The sequence below is a fragment of the Gadus macrocephalus genome, chromosome 3 (genome assembly GCF_031168955.1).
Source record: "Gadus macrocephalus chromosome 3, ASM3116895v1".
Taxonomy (NCBI): domain Eukaryota; kingdom Metazoa; phylum Chordata; class Actinopteri; order Gadiformes; family Gadidae; genus Gadus; species Gadus macrocephalus.
In genome coordinates this window covers 14834307-14854627 of record NC_082384.1, presented here as the reverse complement: position 1 = coordinate 14854627, position 20321 = coordinate 14834307, and the positions used below count along the sequence as shown (strand labels likewise).

The 20321-nt window shown below is 45.0% G+C and overlaps 1 protein-coding gene across 1 annotated transcript; it reads left to right on the top strand.

The window, feature by feature from the left end:
• Positions 1–16071: 16071 nt before the first annotated feature.
• foxe1 (forkhead box E1) lies at positions 16072–19347 on the top strand. The gene is made up of 2 exons (XM_060047544.1): positions 16072–17455; positions 17634–19347. Exon 2 carries the CDS (start codon positions 17650–17652, stop codon positions 18790–18792), a length of 1143 nt encoding a protein of 380 aa, XP_059903527.1. The 5' UTR covers positions 16072–17455; positions 17634–17649; the 3' UTR covers positions 18793–19347.
• Positions 19348–20321: the final 974 nt, after the last annotated feature.

Below are 20321 nucleotides of genomic sequence, written 5' to 3'. Positions count from 1 at the left end.
TGTGTAATGTCTGATAGTCTGTTCACCACACACACACACACACACACACACACACACACACACACACACACACACACACACACACAAACACATACACACACATACACAAATAGACATGCACACACACATACACACGTGTTTTTTTGTGTATGTGTGTGTGTGTGTGTGTGTGTGTGTGTGTGTGTGTGTGTGTGTGTGTGTGTGTGTGTGTGTGTGTGTGTGTGTGTGTGTGTGTGTGTGTGTGTGTGTGTGTGTGTGTGTGTGTGTGTGTGTGTGGGGGGGGGGGGGGGGGTCTTGAAGACAATCACTCCAGTAAAGTGCATTCCTCATTCCTCATGGTGGGTGGCCCCAAGAGGGAGGGAAACGGCGATCGCTTTTTCAGAAAATCTGAGAGCCGCCAGGTAATTTGTCTGCTGTTCCTGCTGTGGTATGGACACTCACACACACACACCCAAGCGCCTGCACCCCCCCCCACACACACACACACACACACACACACACACACACACACACACACACACACACACACACACACACACACACACACACACACACACACACACACAAACACACACACACACACACACACACACACACACACACACGGCATGTATAAGTGTTGAATAATTTGACAAGTTATGCGTTCACATGTCATAGTTACACGGCAAGTGGTCTACACACGTCAGCAGCTCTCTCCGTTTGAGGTCTATTTTCCTCACCAAAGACCTAATTTAAATATTAACTAGCCACTTAAAGGCCTTCACGTTGACATGTTGTCTGGTAAATACCCAAATTTAAAAAAAGAAAACTACTTGGAGGATTGGTAGTGATTCATACTGGAAGATTAACAGCTACTGTTGACTTCTCAGTCGTATAACCGCCATGTCGATCAATGCTATCAAACCCGTTGTTCGGGTAAACGGGGCCGCCGGAGCAGGTGTCGGACTTTGTTTGCTGGGAGTCGGTAGGTATTTTGCGCATGTTTGGGATAGCGTGTCTACAGATGAAAAAGAAAAAAAGTGATGCGAAAGTTAGCTAGTCAGCCATGGCAAGCTTTACCTGGCACCAAGAGCAGGACCACTCCTTCATATCTGACTCTGAAATCAGCCACGGCCCGGCACTCATGAACCGCAGTGTGCATCTGTGGCCGCCCAACCGTGCATACACACACACACACACACACACACACACACACACACACACACACACACACACACACACACACACACACACACACACACACGTACGTACGTACGAACACTCCACCACACAGACACAGATATACACGCAAACACACACACACACACACGCATATGACAAACACTCCCCCGCACAGACACACATGCACACACGCAGAGACACACACACCCATACAAACACTCTCCACCACACAGAAAAACAGAAACACACACATACACACACACACACACACGCAGACACACACCCTCCCATACAAACACTCCACCACAGAGACACCACAGCGCGACCGCCAGACAGTCGCTCCATTTGAAGACAGGCTGCGGTTCTTTTCACAAAGTGCTTCCCTATCATACTCCAGTAACAGCAGTGAAAGGGTGCACTGGAACTAATTGCTAGGTTCACGTTTTCTGCTTTTTTTGCGCTTATTTGTAAAGAAGGTGAAAGTAAATCATCTTAAAAAAAGGTTTAGGCACTAACAATAAATGGCAATAAATAACAGATCCTATTTTGTTTGCATTGTAACCTCTCTGAATCATTGTTGTTTGAGAATCAGAATAATTTAAAAAAAGAAGACAGGGAGCACAGGAAGTAGATCATTTACAGTAAGAGAATAAACACAAACAGTAAAAGAGTAGAGTTAAATTACACATGCTCGTACACTCTCACACACAAACACACACACACAAACACACACTAATACATCCACTAACTCACACACAAACACTAGAATAGCAGAGTTCAATTCTCACGCACACAGACAGACAGACAGACACGCACACACACACACACACACACACACACACACACACACACACACACACACACACACACACACACACACACACACACACACACACACACACACACACACAGGGAGAGCAGCTGTCGGTGGGAGTGTGTGTCATTACATGTCTTGTCGTTGGCGTTCTTACATAGTTTCTCCATTCAGACGGCCGGGCTAGCTCTCAACACCAGGCTGGAGCTGCTAATACCTCCTGTCTGTCACGCAGAGCCCCGAGATGCTGCCTCAATGGAGATGACAAACGAGCCTGCAAGACGAGTCAGACCGCTATCCACCTCATCGTACACTGGGCCAGGGCCACACTGCAGAGAGAGGGAGGGAGGGGGGGGGGGGGGGAGGGGGGGAGATGGGGGAGAGAGAATGAGATGGGTATCAGAGAAATAGGGGGGAGGGAGGGGAGGGAGAGAGTTTGTGTGTTTGCATACATTTGAACTTGCGTGTGTATGTGCCTGAGAGTGTATTTTTGCCTGTGTGCATGTGTGTGTATATGTCAGTATTTGCCTGTGTGTGTGTGTGTGTGTGTGTGTGTGTGTGTGTGTGTGTGTGTGTGTGTGCGTGTGCGTGTGCGTGTGTGTGTGTGTGTGTGTGTGTGTGTGTCTTAGAGCGAAGGTTGCCCAGGGTCTGATGTGTCCAACAGGTCTATTGAAGAGAAAAGTGTCTGTTTCCGTCTCTCTGTCGTTATCTGTCATTCTCTCTGTCCCCCCCCCCTTTCTCTGGCTCTCTCTCTCTTCCTCTCTCCAATATACCTCTATCTCACTATCTTTTGAGGTTACCTGTCAATCTCTCTCTCTCTTTCCATGGAGGGTCTCTCGGTCATTCAGGCTTATGCTGGGATCCAGGGGGAAGGATCAGAGTGTGTGTGAGTGTGTGTGTGTGTGTGTGTGTGTGTGTGTGTGTGTGTGTGTGTGTGTGTGTGTGTGTGTGTGTGTGTGTGTGTGTGTGTGTGTGTGTGTGTGTGTGTGTGTGTGTGTGTGTGTGTGTGTGTGTTTAATCTGGGTAAATCGTCTAATTAGAATCAACCATGTGGAATTAATCAATATTTATATATTTAAAATATAAACATTATTGTAGAAAGATATAGAAAGAATGCAAATATATGTTTTGAGGTTGGAATTCCCTGCCGTGATGGGTCAAAAACAAAACAAAATCACATGAGCCATATCTTTCTCTCTTTAGTTTTTTTTATGCTTGAAGGACCATCACAACAAGTCAGAACAACATTCACATATTCTTATACTTTGCTGTTTTTTGTATATAAATGGAATTGAAACACCTTATATAAGGTGAATGACATATATGGCACGTATATATAAGCCATGTATGTTTTTTCATTTGTATTACTTGTTATTTGATATTTGTTCCTTTAGTTTTAAGTTTTTTTGTAGTATCTCCATTGGTGAAAAATGACCCCCAAAGATCTATTCTTCAAATATCAGAAAATTAAACAGCTGATACTTTGCCCAATGATCAGGGACCCTTATGAAAGTCAAGTAAAACAACAAAACAATTACAAAAATATGTACTGAATCTTAGTTTGAAAAAAAAGAGGCAGAAAATGGAGATAATAATGATCTATACCTCCTGGTTTTCCATTAAATTCCCCCACAAAAAAAGCTAACATTTGCATACGACAATGAAACAAGGAACACATTTAAAAACACCTATAAGACACTGAGAGTCAAATCGTTGCACAACCTCCACCCCTTTTTTAAGCTTCTCACCAGTCTGGTGATTTTAGGTGTGAGACAACAGAAAAAAAATACTTTCATGACAAATGGTGCTGGGTTTAGGGTCCCGCCGCACAGCATGCAAAAACAGAGCCCTCGCACAACATTTGGTGTGGCAAATCCATCAGTCCATTCAAATGGAGCCCTGAGCAACAATGTGTACACAGCAGCGCATGGTGCCTGGCCTCCCTGAGCCCATTGTCTGGCCCCCGTTGAAGGGATCTGGGCCAGGATCACAGACTAATCCCTCGACACTTGAAAACACATGTTGATCAAGACCAAAGTTCTACGACAAATTCTAGTAAAAATATACAACAAGGAGCCAATCTTGATGAGGTGGACATACTGTGCTGGTAGGCAGGCAGACAGACCGTCAGGGAACAATCGACAGACAGAAAGACGGACGGATAAACAGACAGAGATATAAAAGATGTAATAGATCAATTGATTGATCGACCCGACAGCAAGATAGGCACACTGTCAGATGGATAACTAGATTGACCGAGAGACAGACAAAGATAGATAGACAGACAGGGAGATAAATAGAACGATCGACAGACAGCCAAAGATAGGCAGACAGACCGACAGACATGGAAAGTCAGACGGACAGAAACACAGACCCATAAATAGATAGATTGAGGGACAGACAGACAGAACCTGGTCACAGCGGTTCCGTGAAATTCCAGTTTCCTCGGCCTGCGACCAACAGACGCAGGCCGAGGTGAAGGCCCCAACTGCATGGTTCTGTGTTTCTACCTCTTGACTCTGGCTTTGCACCAAACATAATTTGGCATTATACCAAACAAAATGTGGCATAATATCAAACACGTGAGGCGTTATATGAAACATAATGTGGCGTTATATCAAACTCGCTGTGTTCAGTGTCAGTGTGAGTTTCTGTGTTTCGGTTCATTGACATGCCATTGGAAGTCCTCTCTTTACAGTAATCCCAGAAACAGTCACGCCCGGGCCAACCCCTCAGCCCTCTAAACCTATCTCTGTGTGTGTCTCTGTGTGTGTGTGTGTGTGTGTGGTGTGTGTGTGTGGGTGTGTGTGTGTGTATGTGTGTGTGTGTGTGTGTGTGTGTGTGTGTGTGTGTGTGTGTCTGTCTGTCTGTGTGTGTGTCTGTGTGTGTGTGCTGTGTGTGTGTGTGTGTGTGTGTGTGTGTGTGTGTGTGTGTGTGTGTGTGTGTGTGTCCTGTATGAACTGTCAGTTCCACAAATGCAGATGTCCTGCATAAACTTAACACGTCCTTTCAACGGTTCACAGTTAGCACCGGGTTATTGAAGTAAAAACAACGAATTGCCAACAACCCTTGTATCCACTGCAAAAGAGACCAACATTATATATGAACCAGCTCAACAAAGACCACTACAAAAACAGGATTTATATCTTTATGTGTAGAAATGAATAATCCACTGCAGGGAGACTTTTGTGCAGGGGGGATTACAAATCTCTCTCTCTCTCTCTCTCTCTCTCTCTCTCTCTCTCTCTCTCTCTCTCTCTCTCTCTCTCTCTCTTCTCTCTCTCTCTCTCTCTCTCTATCTCTCTCTCTCTCTCTCTCTCTCTCTCTCTGTGTATTCATCTGAAGAACTGCCTTACCTTTAACCTGGGTGAACACTCAGCTTGGCGCTGCCAAGGCACCAGCTGGTTTGCACCTCTGAGAACCTACATGGGAACAGTAATACTGCCAGATCCCCAGCCCATCGTATATGTCTGTGTCTGTCTGTCTGTCTGTCTGTCTGTCTGTCTGTCTGTCTGTCTGTCTGTTCTGTCTGTCTGTCTGTCTGTCTGTCTGTCTGTCTGTCTGTCTGTTCTGTCTGTCTGTCTGTCTGTCTGTCTGTCTGTCTGTCTGTCTGTCTGTCTGTCCGTCCGTCCGTCCGTCCGTCCGTCCGTCCGTCCGTCCGTCCGTCCGTCCGTCCGTCCGTCCGTCCGTCCGTCCGTCCGTCCGTCCGTCCGTCCGTCCGTCTGTGTGTGTGTGTGTGTGTGTGTGTGTGTGTGTGTGTGTTTATGTGTGTGTGAGTGTGTGTTTGTTTGTGTTTGTGTGTGTGTGTGTATGTGTGTGTGTGTTTCTCTCCCCCTCTCCCTCTCTCTCTCATTTAAGAAAAAATTCATCGAAATACATTGATTCCATTAAAACAGCACATTCAATCAATTTCAACTTACCACAGTAACACACCAGTATCGGGGATCCCGAGAGGCGCCCCGCGACCGGCCTCGCATTCGAGGAGCTGATTGCCTTCACACAAGACGCGACTTGCGTTGGCGTTTTGACTCAAGTACAGATAATCCACTTGTGGCAGTGATTGAGGACGTACAAATCCCACAGTAACAGACACACAGGTGGTAGTGCAAAAGAAAAAAAACACATACCAGACTCTGTTCACCAACACCCAGTTCTCTGGCCCTACACCTTAAAAGATATATCTGTGCAATTTGGTAAGAGCAGCTTTAAGAGCAACTTCAGAAGCAGCTTCCAGTGCAGCTTTCTACCCCACTGGGGGGGGGTGGTGGTGTTCAGGGTGGATTGATCCCTGGTGTTTGCAGTCTGGCGGGATCCTGCGAGATGCCTATTAACCTCAACCTGCTCCTTCATGACATGTAGCTTAAAAAACGGTTTATCTTTTTTACTGTAAGTCGCTTTAAAATAATGATATGCCCGGTAATTTCTGATTCATACTTTTGTTACCGCCTTTCTTTTCTCTTTCTCATGACTCATTATTTACAAGTCTTTTCAGTGCTGTGTGCATTCGTAACTGTCGTGATGTATTTATGTATTATTCATAGTCTGGTGACTGCATTCATAGATGTCATGCATTTGAATGATGTATGTCGGTCTACCCATAGACTCAACTAGGCAGGTCAACTCCTAGAAACACACACACACACACACACACACACACACACACACACACACACACACACACACACACACACACACACACACACACACACACACACACACACACACACAAGCAAACAGAGTAAATGTGTTGGATTGTATCCGGCTCTCGTGGCCAAGCACTAGTCTCTTAAACCACAGAGGAAGAAGAGGAAGAGGAGGATGGAGATTACCTTAAAGGGCCATGGAACATTAGTTTTATGTGAACACAAATGATATGCTAATGATATGAAACACCCTGGAGATTGGAAAGTCACAAGTGTGCCACACAATACAGTACAGTCAGGATGTAGCTCTCTTTGCCATTAATGTAGAATTTATATACTTACCAAGACATAATACGATTTACAATAATTGCAAGATTTAGTTTTACAATATTTTCTTCAGGACTATGTTTTCTCAAAATATTAAGATTGTCAACAATCTGGCCCTTTCACCTCTCTTGCTGTGGTAAAAACAGAGAATGCATGCCACTACAGACACACTTATGGATGGATATTTATTCTAACCACACTAACCATTCCAGAACACACCGCACGCACACCCTGTCTTCATATCGAATAATCAGATAATCCGACAACAGACATCTTGAAAGACACGCAGTTGTGCACCCCCCCCCCCGCCCCCCCCCCCCCCTCCCCCTCTCTCAACCCTGGCCCCCACCTTCATCATTTTCCAGCGGTCCTTCATCTCCCGCTTAGAGCCACACGTCAGGGGTTTGACGGCTGAAGCCAGCCCCCCCCACCCCCACAGAGAGCTCCTCCTGGGAGAGCAGGAGCCCAGCAGGCTTCCTGCTAGCCAGCGGAGGAGGATTTAGCCAAGCGGTGAAAGCTTGTCAGAGGGAACACGTACTAACAGAGCTGCTTGTTGTTGTTGTGTGTGTGTCGGTGGTTGCAACATCTTTGACGCTGAGCGGACGTCAGTAGATGAAGTGGTTGCTATTTGCCATTTTCGAAAGGGGCAGGCTGTTTTGATGACCATGACCTAAAGGGCTTTGAAAAGGTACACAAAGAGACACTTCATTCATTTAGGACTGAAATTAATAAGAATTATAATGCATTTTATTTTAAGCTCTTTGTAAAATTTAATTACATAATGTCATATTAATGAAAAACGTACATATTTCAAGTGCTTTCAAGGTACACAAAGACACTTCACATACAAGTAAGACGTAAATTGGAGGGGTTTATAAAGTACGTTATGATCATTTCACACATGTGGTGGTTTGATTGATGTTTTTTTCCCCCTCAATGATTTCATGGTTAGCTTGTGGTATTCCATTAGATTGCATGTTAAGCCTTACATACACAACCTGTTGTCCAGCCCCACTCGAACGGCTAGCATGCCCTGTGTGGGAGTGTATATAGCATTGTTGCACATTGAGTTTATCTGTGTGCAAAGGTTAACCATCTCCACAAACACACAGGAAGGAACCAAACACAAGTGGGGTATACTATGAAGCGCGCTGAACATACCCAGGCTTTCTTGGGATAACCTGGATCGACAAAAACGAAAGTCGCAATCAGAGTAAAATGTTACCCTGAAGCTCACTTAGGAGTGAATTTGTCAAGCCAGGTTTTCCACTTCAGTTTCAATGCGCGATTGTGTAAATTTCATTAGTGAAAAGATTCTGCATATTCTCAAAAAAGAACTATGCCAAATGCAGTTGCCATTAATCCCAAAAGAGTGATGATGATTTCAAAATGCAAAAGCAACTTCCAACCTCCTTTATTCTATAATTCAGGGAATTCACTTATAATACACCCTATGTAAGAAATGTATAGCATATATTCTCAACTGCTGAGCGGTAGCGTAATGGATTACTATAAGACCCAAACGCCAGCAACCGGGGCTCAAATCTTGCCTGTCCATCATCATGCCTTTAACCACCATCTAGATTTCGGTCGCCAGCACGGCCTTGAGAACATGGGTTCAAGTTTGAAATGATCACAACAATACCTTACGTGAATAAGTATTCCATTTGACATAAGAATTGGGACTTTTTAAACTACTAATAAATGCACATTAAGTGGGAGACGAACCCTGCACACAGAAATTCAAAACCTACGCCCTACCTCCATTCTACCACTCTCTCACAGAGGCACATGTTTTCTTTTCCTGAAAGTGTATAAAATCCTTCCTTGACAGTTTGAGTGGGCAGAAAGCTAGGAAACACCACAAACCCATTTAGCAATCTATTGAGCACATCTACAACCATGCGAATAGCACGGCACATCATATTTTTACGAAACAGTAAGCGCACGGCTTCTTTGTGTAGTGTAGCACTGCCTACATAAGGTGCAACAAGGACGATCAAATAGCGAATACCCTCTGATGAGAACCTGTATATGCCTGAGAATATTCTCAGGCAATACCAAGGTATCGAATCTGTCCCGAAAGACCCCTCTGTTTCTGGAGAGACCCCTGTACGATACAGATTCGAGGTCCACAGGAACACCCACAAATGGTGACGACATTGTCAAAGAAGGGGCTTGGGGGCTAGGACCGATCCGACCCAAAAGTCTTAGTTGATAACATCCTCCCAACCAGGTTTTGTTGGCAGCATAAGTCACCAGGGTGATACAGCGACGCTAAAAAGAGAGCGACTTTCGTGTCACAGCTAACCCAGGCTTTGAGCGCAACATACCTCGCTAACCCACTGTTCGAGGTTCTTAGTATACCCCACAGGCCATGTATTTAGTGCAAACTTGACAATAAACCGACCACCACCCTGTGTCCTTTGGTTTGGAGGAGCCCAGAGAGGTCACTTAGGTGGAGTGTGGCATTGCCCTTTGCTCCACCGTCTACTTACAGTTTTCCCAGAGGGCAAAGTTAGTCAAGAATAAGGACATGATCAACGAGGACAACCAGGGCAACGCGAGGCAGCTGCAAGTCAAGGTGCGGAAGCTGTAGGAGTATCTCACTCAGGTCCTCAACTCTCAGACCTCCATTCGGCTTAGTGGCAGGGACGTGGCTCCTGGGGGGGGGGGGGGGGGGGGGGGGGGGGGGGGCAACTGTCCATCAAATACACCCTGAGGCCTCTTACATGGGGAAGCCTATCCAGCCATTGATCTGTGGAAGAAGCAGGAAGAGGAGAAAACGCTGCTCCAGAAGGTGGCTCAGCCGGCGGAGGCCAGGGCCCAGAAGGGGAAGTCTGCTGGTTAAACTGTTGCACACTGATTACTCAATGTGCAACAGGTGTGCAGCCTCACCCAGCTCCAAAATCTATCAGAATCTGCCAGGTGAGGCTGTTCCTACCAGCCATCGTCCACACACACTCCCACACCCTGTGCATGCCAAAAATCTTCTTCAACAGAACCATGGGGGAGAAAACCTTTGCGCTTTAACAAGCCTTCGATAGACGCTCTCACACATGCTCATGCACAAGTGCGCACACACAGACTGTCTGGCGGGAGACAGGGAGACGACTCTGTGCTAATGAAGGAGAACCAAACGGGCAGAGCAACGCATGCAGCCGTGAAGCCGCGGCTGCTTTGAGCTGCAGGTGAGGGGAGGGAAACACTGAGGTGGCCAGCGGGCATGGGCTCACGCAGGCCGGGACAACTGTGATGGGGTGTGGACCCTCCCACACACACCCACACAAAGATACAGACCACACGCATAAAGACAGAGATGCATGCACCCACAAACACACAGATTCCCGTACAGATAAAGACACGTGCATGCACCAACACGGATACACGCACACTCAGAGACACAAGCGCCATGACAGCTCTGATGTGGAGGTTCTCACAATCGCAATCAAGCACGGAGATAATCATTGCAACATCCTCAGTACACCTTTGTGAGACAGCATGCTGTTAGTCAAAAAGGAGGGTATAAGAGAGATGTAGAAAGGTGTCGATACACACTTTAATTAGACCTCATTCATATTGAATCCCTGATGGGATATTTGGATGATTGAATTACAGCAGTTAAATAGATAAGTTAAATTAACTAAGAACATTACAGTTTTTCTAAGTCGCTTTGGTAAATTTCTCGAATCATCTTCAATATTTGCAAAACATTAAAGGCATTTCTCAAAACAATTCGTACAAAGAGCAAAACACCATGGATTACCTGCAAAAGCCAGTCTCTTGCTCAAAATCCTTTGTTCAAAACTCAAGTAAATATCTGTGTCAATGAAATTTCAGTGCCATCAGAATGACAAGTCCTTGGGTCATTGTATACGGAAAAGACAGTCAAATTGCTTAGTCATTTTGTCAATATAACAGTGTACTCTGGAAGGATGTTCTGATGTAAACTATGGCTAAAGTTTTCAAGACAATTATTGTAAATTATAAGTTACACCTTAGTGTACCGTGTGTGGGAGATTGATTGCAAGAGACTGGACAAGATTCACATTTACGCTTTGACTGTTTCTGCTGTAATTTGTTGACAGACCATGTGATTGCTAGAAATGTGAAAATAGGACAATCTCCCCAGGGTAAAATGTACATGCATTGCTGTAGGAATTACAGTGCAGTCTTACTCCTGTCTGTTGGGCCACATATTCTCATTCTCACGAAGCCTCACTCCTCTTCCTCTTCTTCTTCTCTCTGGCTGTTGACCCCGTCCAATTTCTTGTCCTTCCATTGTCAGACAATGTAACATTGTGTTGTGCTAGAGCTATTTATATACTCGACAGTTCATGGTTCATGAGATGCACGTTTGAGCTATTTCAGCAAACTGGTTGATCGTTGATTGATCCAACACTTCACACATTTCCCTTCTTTAGAGAAAGTCAAGATTCACCGAATAGCAATTTACCAATTCAGGACTGATTTAGAAAAAAAGTCTAATGGAAATGTTTAGATATATGCTTGACATATTATGACAACTTGTTCAACCATTTTGCATGTAAAGACTTATGCAATGAACTAATGCCTAAATGTTGTGGGGGTGAGACTATTAGAGACCCATTACAATACATTTTGATCAACATGACAAGCAATTGATAATGTAGGAAAGAGCAGAGAATTGTACATAATCATTTGCATGAATGTACCAAAGCATTTGCAACTTGGCCAAAGAAATGAAAAACTGCTTTTTTGATGTTCACAAGTGACACACTAGGATGTGAAGATTGAACAAGTATTTTTGAGAATTTCAATTCTGATCTGAGAAATGTACCAAAGCGACTGAGAAAAACTGTAAAAGAATATATATATGCATATATATATATATATATATATATATATATGTATATATATGTATATGTATGCATGTATGTATGTATGTATGTATGTATTTATGTGGGTGGGTGTGTGTGTGTGTGTGTGTGTGTGTGTGTGTGTGTGTGTGTGTGTGTGTGTGTGTGTGTGTGTGTGTGTGTGTGTGTGTGTGTGTGTGTGTGTGTGTAAATAAGAGACAAACATAACTTTTTCATACTTGCATGTTAAGCCTTACATACACAACCTGTTGTCCAGCCCCACTCATAGATAATTACATTCAGAAGGTATTTGCTTTTGTGTTTAAACAGCCAGTAAAAAACAGTTTGAACCATTTGATCCGCTCCCTCCATACATAGTTTACCTTGATTTGTTTCAGCTGTGTCAACCGTAGAAGTTCATTATGATAGTCATTGTAATGATAACAGTAATTTGTAGTCATCTTTATCTCAACCACTAGTTTATTTAAGAGGCAGGTATGCGTAGCTGTGGTTTTTGGAAACAAAACAATTGATACTGAAGGATATGTTGACATAAACAATGAGGAAGCCATTTACTCTGTTCATCCAGGATATGCCCCTAAACACATGACACGGTTATGTTGACAATCAGCGACAGAAAGAGATGTAGAGAGACCCAGAGAAGAAGAGACAGAGTCAGAGAGACCCAGAGAAGAAGAGACAGAGTCAGAGAGACCCAGAGAAGAAGAGACAGAGTCAGAGAGACCCAGAGAAGAAGAGACAGAGTCAGAGAGACCCAGAGAAGGAGAGACAGAGTCAGAGAGACCCAGAGAAGAAGAGACAGAGTCAGAGAGACCCAGAGAAGAAGAGACAGAGTCAGAGAGACCCAGAGAAGGAGACGGAGAACCAGAGAAGGAGAGACAGAGTCAGAGAGACCCAGAGAAGGAGACGGAGAACCAGAGAAGGAGAGACAGAGTCAGAGAGACCCAGAGAAGGAGACGGAGAACCAGAGAGGGGGGGGGGGGGAGAGATAAGGAGGGAGAGAGACCCAAAGCCCCAGAGAGAGAGAGAGATTTAACGGCGGCGTTGCTACCCAGCACAGTGCTTCAGTTATGTAAACTGGCCCAGGTTAGGAGCCAGTCAACCGTCAACGCTTTGCATCCTCCCCAAGCCTCTGACTCTGCTAATACAAACAAAAGCAAACACATAGACACACTCACATGCACGTCGATACACGTAGACACACACTACACACACACACACACACACGCACGCACGCACACACACACACACACACACACATGCACACACACACACTCACGCACACACACATGCACGTCGATACACGTAGACACACACATTACACACACACATACATACTCACACACACATACACACACACACACACACGCACACACACACACGCACACACACACACACACACACACACACACACACACACACACACACACACACACACGCACACACACACACACACACACACACACACACACACACACACACACACACACACATAGACAAGCAACTGCATGTAGATACATGTTGACGCAAACATGAAAACAGACACAAATACATAGTAACACACCCACTTATTCAAACAAGCAAACCCATTGACACACAAGCAAACACACAAACAACTACATGCACACATTGTCAAGTGAAAGCCATGTAGTCCAAACCATTTTCAAAAGGTTTACAATGAGTAATTCTCCTTGTTGCCTGTGATAACCAGGTGGATTCACCACAGACCAAGGGGCAGTGCTTTCCTCCCTCCATTATGAGTTAATAGTGTCCCATTAAACCCATCTGCGTACCGGCCCTGACCACAGGCCATCTCCACAGGTGTGATGTGTGCGGTGCTGCTGCTGCTGCCGCCGGCCCATACACCTTACACAACGCCCGACAAGTCCCAGCACTCCAACGTTCTCAAGTCAAGCGTTCCAAATTCAAATGCATCTATTTGTTTGCTTTTGTTTGGAGAGAGCCGTTTCTCTCTGCCGCGGCCAGAGGGCTATGTGAGATACAAATTAAATCTGACCTCATTTGCCTCCGCTGCTGTACGCCTGGCCGTGTCGCGCGGCAGCTGTACTCTGCAGAGCCGGCCTTCATTTGCCTCTCCGGGGCCCCATCTGTGACGGACAGCTGCGTGTCGTCGACCCAGGGCATTTTGGGAAGAGGCTTCCCAAAATGCTGACAATATGTTTGAAATATGATTCCTTTTTTAAGATCCTTTTTAGGGTTAGGGTTTAGGATTTGGTATTAGGGTGTTGGTTTGGTTTACGGTTAGGTTTTCCTCCTGGGGTTACGTTTTAGGGTTTGGTTTTTGGTTCCTGGGATTGATTTAGGGTTAGGCCCTACTATTTGGTTTAGGTTTAAGTGCTTCGTTTTTGGTTTGGGTTTGGTTTTAGTTTAAGGGTTTCCTCTTAGGGTTAGGTTTTAGAGTTTGGTATTTCTTTCTTGGGATTGGTTAAGGTTTAGGGTTTCACCTTAGGGTTAGGTTTTGGGGTTAGTTTTTTTATCCTAGGGTCTGGTTTTAGGACTACGGTTTACTATTTGGGATTAGGTAAGAGTTTAGTATTTGGCAAGGGTTTGGTTTCAGGGTTAGGGTTTTCATCTCAGGGTTAGTTACAGTGTTTGGCTTTTGGGAAGGTTTAGGGCTTCTTATTTGAGTTATGTTTTAAGGGTGTTCGTTTTAGGGTGAGTGCTATTATTGTTAGATTTTTTGTCCTTTGGTTATATGCTCTATCATCATTGTGTTATCTAATTGGGCGATAGAGTGATTTTCATTTTTTAGATTTCCATTTTAAGTAAAAGTTATTAATGTTCACTTGCAACCACACTAATCAAAAGATATAATAGCCTTCATAAGTCTACATCAATGGATGCAGAGGCTACAAAGAGACATAAACACACATTGTATGTTTGTTTTCTATCAGAAAGTGTAATTAGTATGTAATTTCCTTCTTCCCGACAACTAAATTTGCTGTTGAATATCAAGCGCAAATAGATAGTGCTGTTACTTCCCGCTCCAAAATGTGTGGACAGGGTCATCGTCGAGCGACGTTGGTTGTTTTTAAAACTCACGAACAAGAGTAGTACAAAACGGGATCACAAGTAAATATTAGTTGTCAATGGTGTATGACTGCGTTATGCGGTGCCAAGTCGTGAGGCATAACCAAACTATGGCAGGTCCCAGCCCCTGGAGACCTTGTGTGTATACAGGAGATTAGTCATGTCTAATTGTTCATGACCACCGAGCATGCAATCTTCAGCGCAGGGTGAGGTCCAGAGCAAATGATATGTCTATCATGCCTGTCATCATGACCCATCAAATAAATGGACCTGGCTTTCGACCATATTCAGGCCAAATGTCTCAGCTTCCATATGAATGTTTTTTAAAGTGCAATATTGTGCTCAAAGTCTTCAGAGATTTTAGGAGAATCATATTAATCCATCATCCAGTGAAATAAGGGAAAATAAGTTATTATGTTGGTAATACTTAACATGAGTTAATGCTGTAATAACCATGATTATACAGCATTAGCATTGGTAAGTGAGTTATGGTTAGGGTACCTTAACCCTAAATATACTTAAGGGTTAACTCTACAGCAATTAAATCATTTTGAAATGCAATGCTTAGTTAGCATGAACACCATTACCTTTAAGTAATGGTGTTACTGAAAGTTAAATGTTAATTAGCTGCTAGTTAATTATTAGTCATTTATTATTATTGCATTAACTAATATTAATGAATGATAAATCAATGTAACCCTATTGTAACAATATTGGTTGTATTATTTTGCTGGGCTTGCTGAGCATGAACTGTATTGATTAACTGTGTTCTTCCTTAACCTGCATGTCTTTCGAGGAACCCAGACCTCCTGGAACAACCGCGGTATGGGGAACCGAGCAAAGGCTGGCACAGAACCCATTCATATAGAATCAAATTGAATAAAACTAGGGTTTAAGTGTCGGGATAGGGTTGGAGTTTTTGGTAAGGCCTCAAGTTAGCGAAGGCCCAGGGTATTGGTTTGGGGGTCAAGGTTAGGGGTTAGGAACTTCCAAAGGCTCACATTGAACCTTCAAGATCGATGAGATATGTAAACTGAACGCGGGCTTGTTCTTGGAAACACATGCATTAAATAAACCCTCACACAAGGCTAGCTCCACTCTTGGTTCACCCAGCGGAGAATTCCAGAGCTCTGAGGAAACACGGGGAGATCCAGGGGGAAGGGCGGGGCGGGCTCCACCCCGGTGCTGACAGCGGTCATTGGCAAGGCCCTCGGAGGGACCCAGCCCTGCTCCAAACATCCCCGCGCGAGTGAAGCTTTCATCGGGGTTGTTGTCTGAGGGACCTAACCCCCGTCTGTGCGGCTCCCTCCCTCCCTCAGCTTGCACTAACTCTGACACCCGGCGGAGTGTTGAGCGCTGTAAGCATGCCGGCCATGTTCAGCTCTCTCTGTCTGTTTGTTTAAGAGCTTAGGATGGTTGGAGGCCGGGTCTCTCCTGGAGGTTAGCAGAGAGCCGGTGCTTCCTGCTGAAGGCCTCTTCAGAGAGAGTAAGAGAGTCCTTCAGCATTTGCAGCACGTGTTGGTTTGGGTCAAAGCCTAATGTCGGCCTTTAGGTTTGAAGCCTACTGCAAGAATGGAAGATGTTGCATTTAAATATGAACTGTTAGTTTGAATTTTTAAGCATAAACTACAACTTTCATAATAAATGAGCAACATTACTTAGAAATATAGAAACATAAATAGATTTAGGCAAAACTATGTCAGAAAAATAAATAAATTGACCACTAAGAATGTAATGTATCTGGCGGCGAGGAGAGATGATAATGATGATGACCAACGCTTTGCATAACGATAGTCTTTGTCTGGATATTTACATTGGCTACTGCAGCTGGCTGGGCCATCTACTGGTGCAAAACAAACAAGGAAAAAAGGAACAATAACAATATCTAGGTTACATTACCGCTAAAGAGGTCTTTTAGTGTTAAACAACAAAACAGCAAGGCCCATTTTGGAGGTTTTTAAATAAACTGAGGTCTGCTTAAGAAGAGGATTTGAATAGTAACATAAAGTTGTGTGTCTTTTGGAGTTTGACCAAAACAAGATTGCATGACCAAGGCTTAATTATATAATCCTGACCTAAAAACAAAAAAGCACGAGTATGTTTTAGGTAATATACATAATTCCTTTTCAAACCATTGCGAGGTAGGAGTGTTTAGTACCTGTACTTAGATAATTACATTGCATAAATATTATGAATACACAGTATATACACGCAAAATTGACAGAGAGAAGGAACACGTTCCATCACATAATAAAGAGTACTTTCTGAACGTCAATAGATAGAATCCATAGGTTCAATAGATCCTTATGAGCGCAGGTATGTGAGGAGCAAGTGATGCGTTCAGGTGGAGGTGTGGCCCCTCAGCAGCACTCAGCCAACGACTGAGTCTTCAGGTTACCAGAGGAGGCTCGCACTCGCAACAAAACCCCGGCCGAGGAACATTGAGTCACCTCGACTCCTCTCACACACACACACACACACACACACAAACTCCCAAACACACACACACTCACACGCAGACCTACTCAAGGAATAATCCGTCCGTCGCTTGGGAAAGACGACCGACTCGGGCTGATTTCTTATCTCGTGCTCGAGGACAGGTGAGTTATTTGCAAAGTGAACAAACAACAAATATTGTGTGTACAACTTCTGGTCTCTGTAACAAAAAATTGGCGTTGAAGTATTTAGCTAAGAAAGGTTGGCGGTGAGAGCGGCTGTTTCCTCTGATGACTTTATCCACTATAAAGCCAACCTTCTGTTGTTGTTTTCCTCCTGAAGGCGTCGAGGACCCTCCATGACCATGCCCATGGTGGTGAAGCTCGAGAAGGAGTCTCCCAAGGAGATCTCCCAGCCCCCGGACGGCGGCGGCGCCGACCAGGGCGAGGACCAGCCCAGGGGGGGCCGGCGGAGGAAGAGGCCCCTGCAGCGCGGCAAGCCCCCCTACAGCTACATCGCCCTCATCTCCATGGCGATCGCCAACTCGCCCGACCGGAAGCTCACTTTAGGCGGCATCTACAAGTTCATCACGGAGCGCTTCCCCTTCTACAAGGACAACTCCAAGAAGTGGCAGAACTCCATCCGCCACAACCTGACGCTCAACGACTGCTTCATCAAGATCCCGCGGGAGCCCGGCCGGCCGGGCAAGGGCAACTACTGGGCGCTGGACCCCAACGCCGAGGATATGTTCGAGAGCGGCAGCTTCCTGCGCCGCCGCAAGAGGTTCAAGCGCTGCGACTTCACCACCTACTCGCCGTACGTCCACGAGACGGCGTCCGTCTTCCCGCCGGTGCAGATCACCCGCACGGCCGCGTACGGGAACGGCCTCTACCCCAACATGGCAGTCAGCCCCACCTACGGCCAGCAGCTGCCCTCCGCCTACTACCCCTCCCCGTCGCCCCCCGGGTTCGGCCCGGCTCAGGCCCGCATGTTCAGCATCAACACCCTGATCGGACCGGAGGTCATGCAGCAGCAGCAGCAGCAGCAGCAGCAGCAGCAGCAGCAGCAGCAGCAGCAGGCTGTCCGGGGCGGGTACAGCCCCGAGGGGCCCCAGAACTTGACGTCGGGCCCCTGCGGCACCGGGATGCCCGGCTTCCAGGGCCAAACCTGCGGAGGGGTTGCGCCGTCATCCCGGGGGTCCGCCCACGTAGGGTTCCCCTACTCCGGGCCGTACGGCCCCCCCAGCCACCACCACCACCACCACCACCACCCCCACGGGGCCCAGAGCTCGTACGGACAGGGGCACGGACAGGGGCACGGACAGGGGTACGGGATGGTGGGGCGGTCGATGGACTCGATGGACCATTACGGCAGGGTGTCCCCGGTACACCTGGGCTCCTTCTCCCAGTACAACGGGGCCCAGGGACCCATGGCTAACACCGGGGGCTACCTAAGACACACGTACCCGGGGAACATGGAAAGGTTTGTGTCGGCTATTTGAGACTTTGGGCCCCCAAACAATGGGAAAGACTTTAATGGAGATAGTTGTTATTATCAAGGACTTAAAACCTTAGAAAAAAAAGAATGTGACATTTCGGGACTGTAAATGTAGTTGTGTTTTGTTATTTTGTGTCTTCAGACCAAGTTGATAAATAGAAAAAATAATGACACGTTAAAATAGGCCTATTTTTTACGATATTTGTATGAGAGCCACTTTAAAATTGGCCTTCAGAGGGACTAGGAGGAATTAAAGCACTGTCAAAGGAGAGGTCCAATAGGCCTTTAGTTGAGTGGAATTCGATTTGTAATAGTTTTATTGAAGTGAAATATGGTAGCATAAATTATGCTTACCACTTTTCAATAAAGGGTTGCTTTGAGCAAGGTTAGCGATAGGCCTACGTGTGCATGTATTTGGTCGGCAGATTGCTGTGTATAAATGCGGAATTAAACTATTTTTGCTTCGAATTTTGCATACCTTTTAGCTCAAAAACGCACCGGTTATGTGCTCCCACTTGAAAATATTTCGTAAAGCACAAATAAATATATTGCAACTTTATTTTCGTTATTTTATGTTTTTATTTGTATTGCGTTCATTTTAACTCGGATCGTTTTGTCTAAATTACTTGTTGAATTTTGCAGTAGGCACAATGATTAACGGAGGAAGAGAACTTCGGAAATATTAGGACTTTGGGCTTTGTTTTACTTATGTTTGCGCTCTCTCCGTTTCTGCTCCGGCGCATTTCAAGAGTCTCCTGAAACCACGCTGACGTCAGTCACTGGCCGGCTCCATATCACGGCTAGACATCTCCACAGCACTCACGAGCTGCTCCTGTATAGCCACCGCGCAAACCCACCAACCAACAAAACCTGTTCACTTGCAACTATTACAATTGATGTGCATGTAGTAGGCATGTTATCATTATAAATATTTTAACGATGCGTTTGAGAATGAGTAGGCTAATGTTAAGTTTTTGTCTGTGATAGAATCACACCGCTCGCTGCGCTTTTAATTGTAGTTTGTAGGCTACTCTAGTTTATCCTTCAAACGGAGACCAGTTTATCGTGATTTTATATAATTTTTTTCCATGACGTCTGTAATGTTTAGAAAAGGAGCTTTGATCAAACAAATGGCAGGACCAGGTGGGTCTTCAGGAAATAGATTAACCAAGGGCCTACCGTACCGTGCAGTCTAAAGAAAAGAACACGAGTAGGCTACAGGGAGGGTCCCAAATAACGAAAAATATCACTTACAAATTTGGAAGAAAGGATAATAAATGTAGAAAGGTTGATTAAGTTTATTGTGACAACTTCATGGTCAATGTCAAAGTGGTGGGGCTTTTAGACAAACATTTATAAAAAAAAAAAATCGAATAAAATAAGGCCTAATAAGTGCCTGTATTTCGTTTATTTTTTATTAAGACAATTCCTGCAACCACTTATAGAAATTATTACGATTACATAGGGCTAAAACTGCTTTTAACTAATTGTATTTTTTCTTTTTAAGACCACAAATTATTAGTATTTTAAGTA

Coding starts and splice junctions, on each gene's coding strand:
- foxe1 (XM_060047544.1), top strand. CDS start 17,650: ATGACCATGCCCATGGTGGTGAAGCTCGAGAAGGAGTCTCCCAAGGAG.